This window comes from Zerene cesonia, chromosome 25 (assembly GCF_012273895.1).
Source record: "Zerene cesonia ecotype Mississippi chromosome 25, Zerene_cesonia_1.1, whole genome shotgun sequence".
Classification (NCBI taxonomy): domain Eukaryota; kingdom Metazoa; phylum Arthropoda; class Insecta; order Lepidoptera; family Pieridae; genus Zerene; species Zerene cesonia.
This window is the reverse complement of record NC_052126.1, coordinates 5,735,820-5,748,928: the sequence shown is the minus strand read 5'-3', so window position 1 is coordinate 5,748,928 and position 13,109 is coordinate 5,735,820. Positions and strand designations below refer to the sequence as shown.

General features: G+C 34.1%; 1 protein-coding gene across 1 annotated transcript in view; it reads right to left on the bottom strand.

Moving 5' to 3' along the window:
* Positions 1-12,132: 12,132 nt before the first annotated feature.
* The window catches only part of LOC119836624 (odorant receptor Or2-like), a 6,156-nt gene continuing 5,179 nt past the window's right edge, over positions 12,133-13,109 (bottom strand). Inside the window, exons 4-5 of the mRNA XM_038362006.1 lie at positions 12,629-12,784; positions 12,133-12,171 (exon numbers count right to left, since the gene is read on the bottom strand). Of these exons, the coding sequence (XP_038217934.1) occupies positions 12,133-12,171; positions 12,629-12,784 (195 nt within the window). The remainder of the gene's footprint in view (positions 12,172-12,628; positions 12,785-13,109) is intronic.

Here is a 13,109-nt window from a genome sequence, read left to right as displayed (position 1 = left end):
AAAAATGGTTGCCTGTAAAGTCGGTTTTACGGGCGAAGATTTTACGTGACAACGTCTTTTTCTCGGTAGAATATTTATTGATATGAATATTATTAAATTGCACTATAGGAACAAGGAATTGAATGAAAATAAGAATTGCACAAATTTTAACTACAGAAAATATATTTTGTTTACTAAAAAGACAGAGACAGAGACACAAACACGCGCCGATTCAATGCGCCTAATTCTCTAGTGCTGCGCGCGCGGCGGACCGATCATAGTTCGGTGACTCATTGTAACGTTACCGGGCGTTACACTTTTTCATGAGTGACTCCGAGCCGCAACTAATTTAAGACGTTGTCACGTCAAAATGTTTTAAATTCTGTTTACTATAGTCCGAGCGTTTGTGGTTTCTACAATGCGTTGTAATGGTTTTTTTATTTATGTAATCGTCAGCAATGGAGCTGGTAGGTCGCCTGATGGTAAGCGCTACCACCGCCCATGAACATTTGGAGAGGCGTAAGGTCGATTGCAGACCTTACGCCTCTACAAATGGTTTGTAAACTTTAAATTAGAAATTGATTAAAGGACTGACGAGAAGAATGAAGGAAAGGACTGGGAAGGGTAAGGGAAATGATATGGCTTTTTTTAACTAAGCCCCCTTCAAATTGTCAGAATTAGATCAAATTTTAATAGGTTTGTTTGTTTGAACTCGCTGATCGCAGAACTACTAGACCGTGGACAAACGGGGACGGGGTGGAACGCTAGTATAGAGATTATGCGACCGCATGAAATTTCATATTGAAAAGCTAACAATACCTACTACTAATATTCAATCGACTTCAAAAAAGAAGGAGCTTATCAATTCTGCATTTTTTGTATTTGTTATTTCATAACTTACGGGGTAAACCGATTTTTATAAATTTTTTTTCATTAGAAAGCGGGAGCTTCCGTATCGTCTATTTTGAAACAATTTAAAGGCTTAGTATTTTGTTAAATAAAATTCTAATCAGGTCATATGCTATACAGAAATTATTTTTCGAATTCTTTATAACCATTAGTGTCACAAATTTATCAATTATTAGAACATCGGACTTTCTCACTTAATATTAATATCCAAAAGCCATAATATTATCAGGGATTATATCCATCCCTTTAACAATACACAGCTCTCTTCTCATTAATAAGAGAATCAATTTACTGTAATAAACGAACACCACATATTTTTATTTCGCGCGGGAATGATAAAGAGAGTTCATTTATTTGGAGGAAATGACTTAGTGCGTATATAAATTAACTGGATATGACAGTTAATGTGACGATTCATTCGTTTAAGAATATTCTGGAAATTTGTTATGAGTGAAAATGTAAAGTAGGTGTTTTTTATTTACAGTAATGCTTTTTGTGTCTTAGAAATAAGGTAAATGTATACGTATAATATATTGATGTTATAAGTCTTTAAGAATTTTGATAGCACAGGGCATTTTAAATTGCTTGGAAAATTTTGTAATGATTAAAAGAAATAAATGCAATCGATATTAAATACATGTTTAGGTGCTATATTATGTAGGTCAACTAATAAAGATTTAGAATGTGAACAAACTGACATTTTTTTAGAAATATTCCTCTTCTCTGTACACGTACTGCGGTAAATGACGGTAGTTGTCGAGTCACAAAAGATTTTTACAGAGATATAGCATATGACGGATACAAAAAGAATGTTTGCTCACTATCGCAGTATCGCATAAACATTTCTTTGAACTTTTAATTCTTGGACATGCCCGTTTTCTTACTATGTTTTCCTTCACCGCTTCAAGCCGTGGTGATGTAGACAATGCGGAGATAAATTGATTAATCAACTTATTTCCTACACGCTCGCGTTGCGTCGAACCCCCGACTTTACGATTGTAGTCCAAGAGCCTAACCACAAAGCCACTACTTTTACTGTATTTTCATTAATAATAAATCGCCCATCGCTCTTTCCAGAGCATTTATATCCTGGTAACATCTAATTGTCGAAGTAAACAATTTACCTGGCGACAGGGCACTCCATTAGTCACCATGTTCAGAGAAGAGGGAACATCTTATTGAATCTTAATGAGAACGCTTGATAAGTTGCGATCGCATTTTTGTGTGCTATTATTTACTTTATCTTGGTCACTTCTGTAATTAACTAAGAGTTCCGGCGGTTCAGCGATGGTTCGTGGAAAATCAGGTCGAGTTCTTGTGACAAACATAGTTTTGATTAAGACTTGTGAAGAAATGATTAGCTTGTTGAGATTTTTTTTTTTAAAGAACTACAAGCAAGATTCAGTAGTGGATTATTTAACAGATATTCAAAGGAATTCAACATTTTTATAATTATTTCAAGTAGATTGCAAAAGCCCGTGGACATGTTCAGAACGCGTCATGGCATTTTTATATCGTCAGAACGAGTTGCCTATTCATTAGAGCCACAACACTTTAGTGTTTGAGCTCTGAGCTATTTATTCGCTCATTGGACGCAACATATATAATAAAACATAAATAGAAACAAATTTAGTTAGTTAAATTAACCCATTACATCTCAAGTATCGAAAACATTGAAAACACAACTTTTTGATCAGATCTTTACGTAGTGCAGGAGAAAAAAACGTTTAAAACTTCGTCAAACCTTACATCATTAAAGCAACATTAAAAAATTCGCCTTCATTAAAACGCATACAGTTAAGATTCTTAATGTACATAGAACCAGGTTAAGTGGTCTTCAGACTTAGAGCTTACGTAACAAACAGCCTTACGTTTAATAAGCACTATGCACAAAACGAAAAATTAACTTTTGCATGCATTGTGCTATTGTAACATCCCCTTTATACAAAGAAACAGTCTGCGACATAATTTTTTTATTTCTATTTTTTTTATATAATTGGCCAGCATTGTGTAGACCTGAGACCTTTCAAAGGAGGCCTCTATTCCCGCAGTGGGAACAAATATGGGCTGATGATGATGATGATGAAAATTGCTGATTAACGTAGTAGTAGTCGTAGTTAAGAGTTTAGTAGTTATTCATTTCTTGTTTACCTTCCCAATTTATTTATCTACATCCCCAGGTTGCGTGTTATAAATTGACCGACAATTTATGCAATTGATGTGTTTTTGTATTGTAAAATAAAGCGGTCTTAGAATTACATCTGTCTACACTGGTTCATTAAATAAAGGACCATAATTTACAAACATTAAAGGTCTATTTTCCCACGTGTCATGCAAAACGTCGCTTTATAAATACGACCTGCAATTAACAACTTTATATGGACAGGAATAATTATCAAAATTAAATTCGCTCCAATTCTGCCATATTATACCGTCTACCTGAATTTAGTCTACACAATACTGACACATCTTAAATATGAATGACCTGTTTAATTTCGACCTTACTTAACCAATATTTGTCATTCAAAAACGCACCTTATCTTAAAGCGTTAGAGCATGTATTTGTAGAGATGTAAATAAAAGTTAAGATCGTTAATATTCTTGGTGCGATCCAAGTGATATCCGAACTGAATTTCTCGTTTTAATCTATGTTATCTAGTCTATAATCATTCTACAACTTTATGGTTCGGAAGCGTATTCAAATTAGATTGTTTTGTTTGTAAATCGATACGTGAAATAAGTTGTTTTTGGAACAGAATATGTTTGCAAACATCGTAGCAGTTTTTATATGTTCAGTTTTTGGTAAATGAAACGAAATTCTCTATGGCTTATAAGATCACGAAAAGCCAGTAGCATATATTAAAACAAGTAAGCTAAAGGCAGTATTCACAATAACAACGAAACAATTATTGTAGTTGAAAACATTAAAACAACCTTTGACGATGTAATCAACTAAATTGTCTCACTTGCTCTTATGCGGATATATGTAAGTAAATCATTTAATTCTGGCGGTCTTAATCAGGATAATTAATCTCATGATATGAGTATATTGTTAGCGATCCATAAGTATTTTATATTTTTCTCTACTAGATCATTTGAGTAATTTGTTGTCTCAGGAAAATTTGTTGGACCTCATTTATTTAACAACTAATGCCACCCTGGTTTCACTCGTGGTCTTCACTTCTTCTCTCCATAAAAACCTTCTTTGCACCTCCAGAAAAATGTATAAAATAACCGACTCGATCGAGCCGCTCTCGTGTCTCCTCTTAGCATTTGGCGATTAATAAATAATATTAAAAATAATAATATAAGTTTTCACATTTCCACGCAGGAAGGGAGATTTTATTTCAACCGGCTGCTAATAAATTTCCTTCTGCTGAATGCTTCTCTCCGAAATTATAAGCGAAGTTTTTGCGTATGGTTTTTATCGAAATCAATTGACGTGAAGGAAATATAATCCAGCAAATAGAATGGAACGGGTTTTCGTGTACTTTAATGTAATTTTTCTATTATATATACTTGGAACTCCCCTGATAAGTTTAAAAAAAACCTATTATATATTATACTTACTTAATTTTTTTATTTTTTTATGTCATCGTCGGCAATGCAGCTGGTGGATCGCCGGATAAGCGCTACCACCGCCCATGAACATTTGGAGAGGCGTAAGGCCGATTGCGAACCTTACGCCTCTATAAATGGATTGCCGACCATAAATTGGAAAGGGATTAAGATGGAATTTACGAGAGGAATAAAGGAAAGGACTAGTAAGGAAAAGGATATGGGAATGTATTTCGTTTTTTAACGTTACTGTGCAAGGTAAAATGCAAGTTTTTATGCGTCTAGCTTCATTTTGAAAGCACTTCTTTGACGGCTGAACCGATTATAATATGACTCGTTCGGTGTGAGGGCTTTTTTATTTGTAACAATTATATACCAAATACTTCTCTTTTGGAAATAACTGTCTGTTGAATATACTTTATATAGTCTACACCATATAAAGTTTAATTTGTATGAATAAAAATACTCTGTGGCATTATTTCCTTTATGTTATTACGCGAGTACTATAGAATTTTTAGTTTTTATACAGATTTAAACACACTTTATTCATAACTAGCGGTCCGCCCCGGCTTTTTCCGTGGTACATATATAGCCTATAGCCTGCCTCAATAAATGGGCTATCTAACACTGAATGAATTTTTCAAATCGGACCAATAGTTCCTGAGATAAGTACGATCAAACAACAAACTCTTCAGCTTTATAACATTAGTATAAATATATATTAAATTTATAACATATAAAATAAACTAGTAAATATTGTCGATAGCCTTGATGCTTTTTAATGGATCCTCTAATGCACAATCCATTCTTAGTACGCATCTACGGACTACAAGCTAAATTCTTACCAAATTTCACCCTTATACGTTCAGCGGTTTCTCACCTTTATATGTTTAGCGGAGATCTTGTGATAAGTGAATGATCTTTCGCTTTTATACATATAGCCAACTAGCTGCATACCGGCTCCGCCCGTAGTCATTTATCGTAACTGAAATAACATAAACTGTCCTATAGTTTAAGTTTTTTTTATGTTACAGTCGGCAATGGAGCTGGTGGGGCGCCTGATGGTAAGCGCTACCACCGCCCATGAACATTTAAAGAGGCATAAGGTCCATTTCAGACCTTACGCCTCTACAAATGGATTGTCGACTTTTTGGGAAGGGATTAAGAAAAGATTGACGAGAGGAATAAAGGAAAGGACTGGAAACGGTAAGGAAAAGGATATGGGCCTCCGGCTCACCCACTCACCGAACGAAACACAGCAGAATGCTATTCCACGCCGGTCTTCTGTGTTTCTATATACTAATCTTCTGTATTATAAGTACTAGTTTAGTAGTCCATTTTGGACAAACAACGTGACACACAATTAATATGTATTAAGATAACCACCCACATAAACACCCCACCTACAACCTCCAAAAAACCAATAAACACCCAATCGAAATAAAAGTTTTATGCACCAGCGATGCATTGAAACAAGCCCCAATTATCGGGTCAAAATTGACCCTCGTTAATGTCACGTAAAGCTGATCCCGGGTTATCCACGTTCGCAAGCGTTCGACCGGGAAAGACGACGGTCCAGGAAACCATATACCTACACAAGTCTTATATATTTGGTAGTGAAAACGGGTTAGTTAATATCAGTTATTTGTAGAAGCCAAAATTGATACGGTTTTTTCAAAAAATGAACTGCGTGTTAAAGTCTACCGACGTCCCTGACTATCATATACAGGCTGCCCCACTTACTTAATTTTGAATTTTATAATTTTGTTTTTCAATAATTGTTTGATGCCTACCTTATAATTAAATAGATACAAGCATTAATGTAAGAACGTAGGTTAGGAAATAACGTTTATTATTTCTTGCTTTCCAGCGTTTTTATATAATGTATTTGCAAAAATTAATTACATAATTTCATTTTTTAACTCCATGGGATTTCATAAAGAATAATCTGGAATAAGTAATATACTACTGTCTTTCGTTTTGTCATTATTTCTTTTACTTAAGAGACGCTCTTAAAAAAGTATCACATCACAATATAAAATTTATAATAATACTAGCTGCGGCCCGCGGTTTCACCCGCGTAAGTCCATATTCCGTAGGAACATCGGGATCTAAAGTTGCCTATATGTTATTCCAGTTGTCCAGCTATCTACGTACGAAATTTTATTGCAATCGGTTCAGTAGTTTTTTGCGTGAAAGAGCAACAAAAACACACACACACACACACATCCTTACAAACTTTCCCATTTATAATATTAAGTAGGATTATTAATTTATGTGTATATTCCGATTTTAACGTTCATTAGTCGATAATAGGGCTTCATTAGAACTAGCATCAAGTTACAAAATTAGTTCGAAATTATAGACTAGCTCAGACCCGTGGCCGAACTATACTCAATCATCCTTATTTCAAGCAGGTTAGGGTTGCTTATTATAAAAAAAAATGTATATACTTGGTTGGGTGTTCATTTCAAATCCTATCCAACTAATCCTATCCTAGTCCTACTTAACTTGCTTACTTATAAATGCGAAAGTTTGTGACGATGGATGTATGTGAATGTGTATGTAGTATGTTTCTTACTCTTTCACACAAAAACTACTGAACCGATTGATGAAAACCGGTGAAATTTGGTACGTAGACAGCTGGACAACTGGAATAACACATAAGTAACTTTTATCCCCATATTCCTACCGGATATAGACTTGCGGGTGAAACCGCGGGACGCAGCTATTTTTATCTAAATCTTACTGCGTTTAACTGAGAAAGCATAGCAGACAGACTATCGAATGTATAATTTTAGAATAGATTAAATATCTTATCTACTAATTTAATCATTGGTATTCTCTAAATAAAAATCTTTCACAATCCCTCACCATCTCTGTTATTTTCTTTTTAAAAAAGAGAAAGAACAGGAAAATAAACATATTAATTAATTATATTATTAACTAGCTATGCCCCGCGGTTTCACTCACGTTCTACATAATTTTATATTATGATATAGTGCTCTTCCACAAATTGACTATCTAACACCGAAAGAATAATTCAAATCGAACCAGTACTTCCTGAGATTAGCGCGTTAAAACAAACGAACTCTTCAGCTCTATACGATTAGTAAAGATGAGAAAGTGTTTAATTTTTAGTTTTATAGCATTGAAACGCCTTATAAATGAGAAATTTTTGAAAGAATAGAAAATAAATTATCACGAGGCGGTATTCGAACTCGCGTTTTTTGCTACGGTTTGGCAAAAAACGCGGGTTCGAATCCCGCCTCGTGATGAGAAAACGTGTTTTTTTATTATCTTTATTTTACGACGCAACGGAGCGATTTCACTACATTTTTTATGTCATAGCGTGCTACTAAGCTGGTGGTTTGCCTGATGGTGAGCGATCACCACCGCCCAAAAGGAAACGGACCTCCCAGTATGATTTTCTCATAGTTAGAAATTTAAGAGGCCAAAGAGAGACATACACAATTTTTAAAAGTGGTGAAACATCTCATTCCCTTGGGTATTTCCTTTGACTACGTGAACAGAAAGCTCGTGGAAAATACTCCAAAGACAGGCCACTCGATATCCTAATAGCCTCCAATGCCAAATCAATAGCCTAGGACTCAATAGTGCTTGATTTCTCCACTCTAGACTTGTGGAAATTGAATCTCGATATTTAGGTCTTGGATTATCCCAATGCACATCGTTTTAGCTAGTCGAGGACTGTATTTTTAAAATAAATTCTGATGAGCGCTTTTTTTTTCTATTTTGCGATCAACACTGGATTCATGAAATTAATTAACATTATTGATGGTACTTTTCAAACCTATTTCGAATGAATACCTAGAACTACTACATAAATATGTATTGGACCAGTTTATAACATTAAGAAAATGATATTATGTTTGTTGTTATAACGGTAAGCCTCTGCCTCTTTTCTTTATGGTCATAGTCTTTAGAACTTTATTATTTAATATACATTATCTTAATATTACAATCTATTAATCTATCAACGCACAGTCCAAACTACTCGACCGATCAGGCTGAAATTTGGGATGCAGGTGGCCACTATGGCCATGTAAGGCTGATGTCAGCATCCGCTAAGAAAGGGTTTTGATAATTTCTATTCACAAGGGAATAAATTGTGGATGAAGGTTGTACCATGATAAGTTATTAACACCATGTAGGCGAAGCTGCGGCTATAGTTAATTATATACCAAACTCAACATCATCATTAGCCCATACATCTTCTCACACCATCGAAATAGGCCTCCTATGGGAGTTCAAGCCATAACCCACCACGCTGGCCAAGTGCGGGTTTGCAGATGTCACACCTCGTCGAACTTTTCGAAGAAAATCGATCAGTGAAACAAATGTACATCATCTGCCCCATACCCCACTAGGGGACACGGGACTTCACTTTTAATTGTACGTAGTATGTGGGTGTAAAAGCGTGTGAAGTTATGTTGTATATCACGCATTTGACAAACCAAATATACCTTCATAGTCTATGGAGTACTTGTCAGGTTTAACAAGCATCATTTATATGTAATTTCATTAATTCTACAACTAGGTGTAAGGTTTTTAGTTACACTAGTTATAAGTGTAGTTCTTGCTAATAAATACGTTCAAAAAAGGTTCTAACGGTTATGGTTAAACATACATTACGTTTTAGAAATTTAAGATTCCTAAACAGATTTAACCAGACGTTTCGGACACGACAAGCGTGCTCACTTGGAGACTAAGACGCAACATATCTCGACGGTCCTACAAACTATTATTTTTGTGCACTACATCCACCCATTTCTTCATGCGTCTGTTTTATGCTATATTATTTTATAATCTCGTTTACCAGATTTACCTCCTACATCATTTTACTACCCGCGCAATAAAAACATACCTAGTAACTAACCTTTACCGTAAGTTACCTCCCACGTGCTTTTATAGAAAATACATGCAGTAGATACGCTCAGAGACCGAAAACGTGATTCTCTCTGAGATCTCATTGAGCGAAACAATATTTTCAAAATCTAAAAAACACACTTTAATGGGTTTAATTAACTAAATTGTCTCACTTGAATACAGAGTATACGTAATGAATTTATTTAAACCAGTCGATCCCATGATAATAAGATGAAGTATACAAAGTATAAATTTAATCGGACCGTTAAAAGTAGGTCAAAATCTAATATATAGGACGATAATATATCGACATCAATTATACAAACATCATATACAAAAATACCATTGAGCCAGAAAGAGTAAGTAAATATAATAATATTACACAAGAGTAAATACCAACACTACGCACATAATTTTCTAAAACTAAAGAATTTGTTTGTTTGGATGATGATCTCAGAAACTACTGTACCGATTTCAAACAATGATACTATATCTATAAGTTTTAACAAATTGTTCCCTTGGTGGAATAAAGCAAACCCTGAAAGTAGAAGTGGAAATTCTTACTCTAAATTATTCACACTGTACAAAAAACATGTTCTAGTGTTCTGATCGAAAGGATATTTTGTAGGTCTGAAAATGGATCCCAAACTTTATGCCCCTAAGTGATAGGGGAATCTGGTAGAGTAAATTTTGCCTGTAAACTTGGGCTAACAGAGCTTACACACACACACACACACACACACACACACACAGACATAGATCATTTGAATCATGTTTAGTATTTTTGTTATAACCGTCATTTTAAAACAACTCCATGAACTAAGTTGTGACGGCCACCTTGAGACTTAATTATATTATTCTATACTAAAGATATGGGGAAGGCACTGATATCTTTAATAAAGGTTACTCTATAATCTAGCAAAGAAATCGGTCTTGAATCTTTAATTATTTGATACTATTAAAAAATAAACCACTAGCTGTTTTTGCCCTAATAGACTAAGTGTTTGACACTTTTTGACGTGTCTTATCCTTTATCTACCATCATCCCTCAGGTTAGCTAAGCAGACCATATCCAGAACCTGTGAAACTGACTATAAATACTCGAGTCTGACATCAAATCTGAATATAGCCTCAGGAAAGTTTAGAACTGGTGTTGTAATAATGATTAAATGCGAACAATTCAATTTTCAACCCAATTTATACGATCGCTGAGTCATGGGTTGGATATTAATTAGGCCTAGGATTTGGTTTGGGAAATGTTAGGTTAAACGGTGATTAAATAGCGTTTTTAGATGACCTGGATCCATGTAATTTATGTTGTGTTTTTTGTTGGCAATTTAATTGATATATCCTATGTTTAATTATAAAAATCATAACAGTAGTAATTTATTGAGTTTTTAGTTTTATAGCATTGAAATCCTACTAATATTATAAATGCGAAAGTTTGTAAGGATGTGTGTGTTTTTGTTGCTCTTTGACGCAATGACCAATGAACCGATTGTAATATAATTTGGTACGTAGACAACTGGACAACTGGAATAACATATAGGCAACTTTTTATTCCGATATTCGTACGGGATACGGATTTACTCGGGTGAAACCACGTGGCGCAGCTATGCTTTATAAATGAGAAATTTTGAAAGAATACAAAATCCCGCCTCGTGATCAATTTTTTTCTATTCTTTCAAATTTCTCAGTAGTAATTGATGGTATTTAACCGACTTTCAAAAAGAGTTTCTATGTTCGTCTGTATGTTTTATATTGTGTATATTGGTACTAACTTTAAATAGATGAGTGGGTGGTGCTCATAGTAACTATATTCATTTATTATTCGTTTTTGAGTGGTTTGAATTTTTTTTCAATTATACTGTTATTTATTATTATAAATTTTATTAAATCATACTGCATGCTTTTAGTAGCTGCACGGGTCATATTTGACTCACTTTATACGGACAGATTTAATCCAAACTTTGTAAACTTATCAAGGATCGGTGATAATACAATAATTTCATGAGTTTATTTCAATATCCTGATAAGGATCACCAGGATTAAATGATTTATTTACGTATAAAGAGCATATAAGACAATATTGTTAATTCTGTCATTAAAGTGATTTTTTTTTAGTTTTTTTTTTACTATTTTTAGTATGAATATATTACACTTTAATACAAAGAAATAACCTATAGCGTATACTATATTATTACCATAATAATATTCATAAACAAGTATCCTCAAACAATGATAATATTTTTGTGCTAAAAAGTTAAGTTCAGTTACAAAATGAAATCGTTTGCCTTTTTTTATTTTTTATTTATTGAATTATAAAGAAATTTCACAATAAACAAATAAACAAACAAACGTTGATTCTCGTGATGTCCTTAGAAAATAAAATACGGAAAGGCATTGTCAGTTAATGTCTTCCTTGTAGTGGAAAAGTCACTCGTGTCTGAATAAATTATTAACCGACACAAACAAGTAGTGTTATATTGAACATACTGCTACGTGTATCGCATGATATCTACAGAATTAATGTACGGATTTGAGTGCGGTTTTAAGGTAAATTTAAAGAGTGGATAGTTCTATGAAATGATAAGAATTAGTGTTTCAGGGTTCTCCTTGGTATAACTTCGGACAGCATTGTAGCGAAGAAATCTAAATTTTATTTATACTAAATAACAGTAGCATTTTCTATACCACGAGTTTTATAATTTATCTATTTAGGTCAACCCTGCCGTGTGAACATTACCTACATGTATCGTTATTATTGCTAATGAAGTTAGGCAAGTAATCTTCAAGTTAAAGCAGCGTGTAATAGCTGTAAGCGCCTTTCAGAATCTGAAATGGTTGTACGGATTAGTTCAACATCGCTTGAAGCGCTTTTGTATCATAGTTTTTTGTTAGTTTATTAGTTATTAATAACAATGTCGTATGACAATCGATTCGTCTGCCTCCTTGGTACAGTGGTTAACGCGTGAGCGTAAAACCGGAACGGTAATGGGTTCGATTCCCAGTGGATTCTCAAGAAAAAAGTCTCGGTCTGGCAGGACACAGAAGGACCTGCCTGTCCGTAAAGAAAATTGATCAGTGAAACAGATGTACATCATCTGCCCCATACCCCACTAGGAGACACGGGACTTCACAAAATCGCTTCAAAATGATAAACAGTGCATGGAGAAGTAGTTAAAATCTTCATCACCTGTGATCTCACCCATCATCATGTACCCATCATCAGGTGACCCACAAGCTCAGATGCTCTAAAATAAAAGCTATTACAAAGGTTTTAAATACCTACATTTATAAAAGTGGCAACTGTTAAGTTTGTAAAGGGGCCAGCGGTAAATACAATTACTTTAGACAATTGTCCCACTAAGATATATATATTTTTCTGATTTGATATGGTTTGGGACCACCAGTTGCTTTCATATGGGCCGCTGGCGAGGGCCATACTCTGGGTAATAAACAAATAATTACAAATAATACAAACATGATTTCAGCTCATGTTAGCAGCATACCCGGCCACGCGTTGTTGTGGCTGAGTAAAAAATTTAAAATATTAACATTATAAATTATTGAAATAATTAATCGAAATAAAAACTATCATACATCATAAGTTGGATCAAATTACACATAAAATGCCAAGTTTCATCATTAGGAGTTCATTGGGTTTGAGTTCATTGGGAACATACATCATGACACTGGATTTTTATACTTAGTCTGGCCATAAATACTGTTACACTTAATTATAAAAAAATATTACATTTGAATTTCGAATC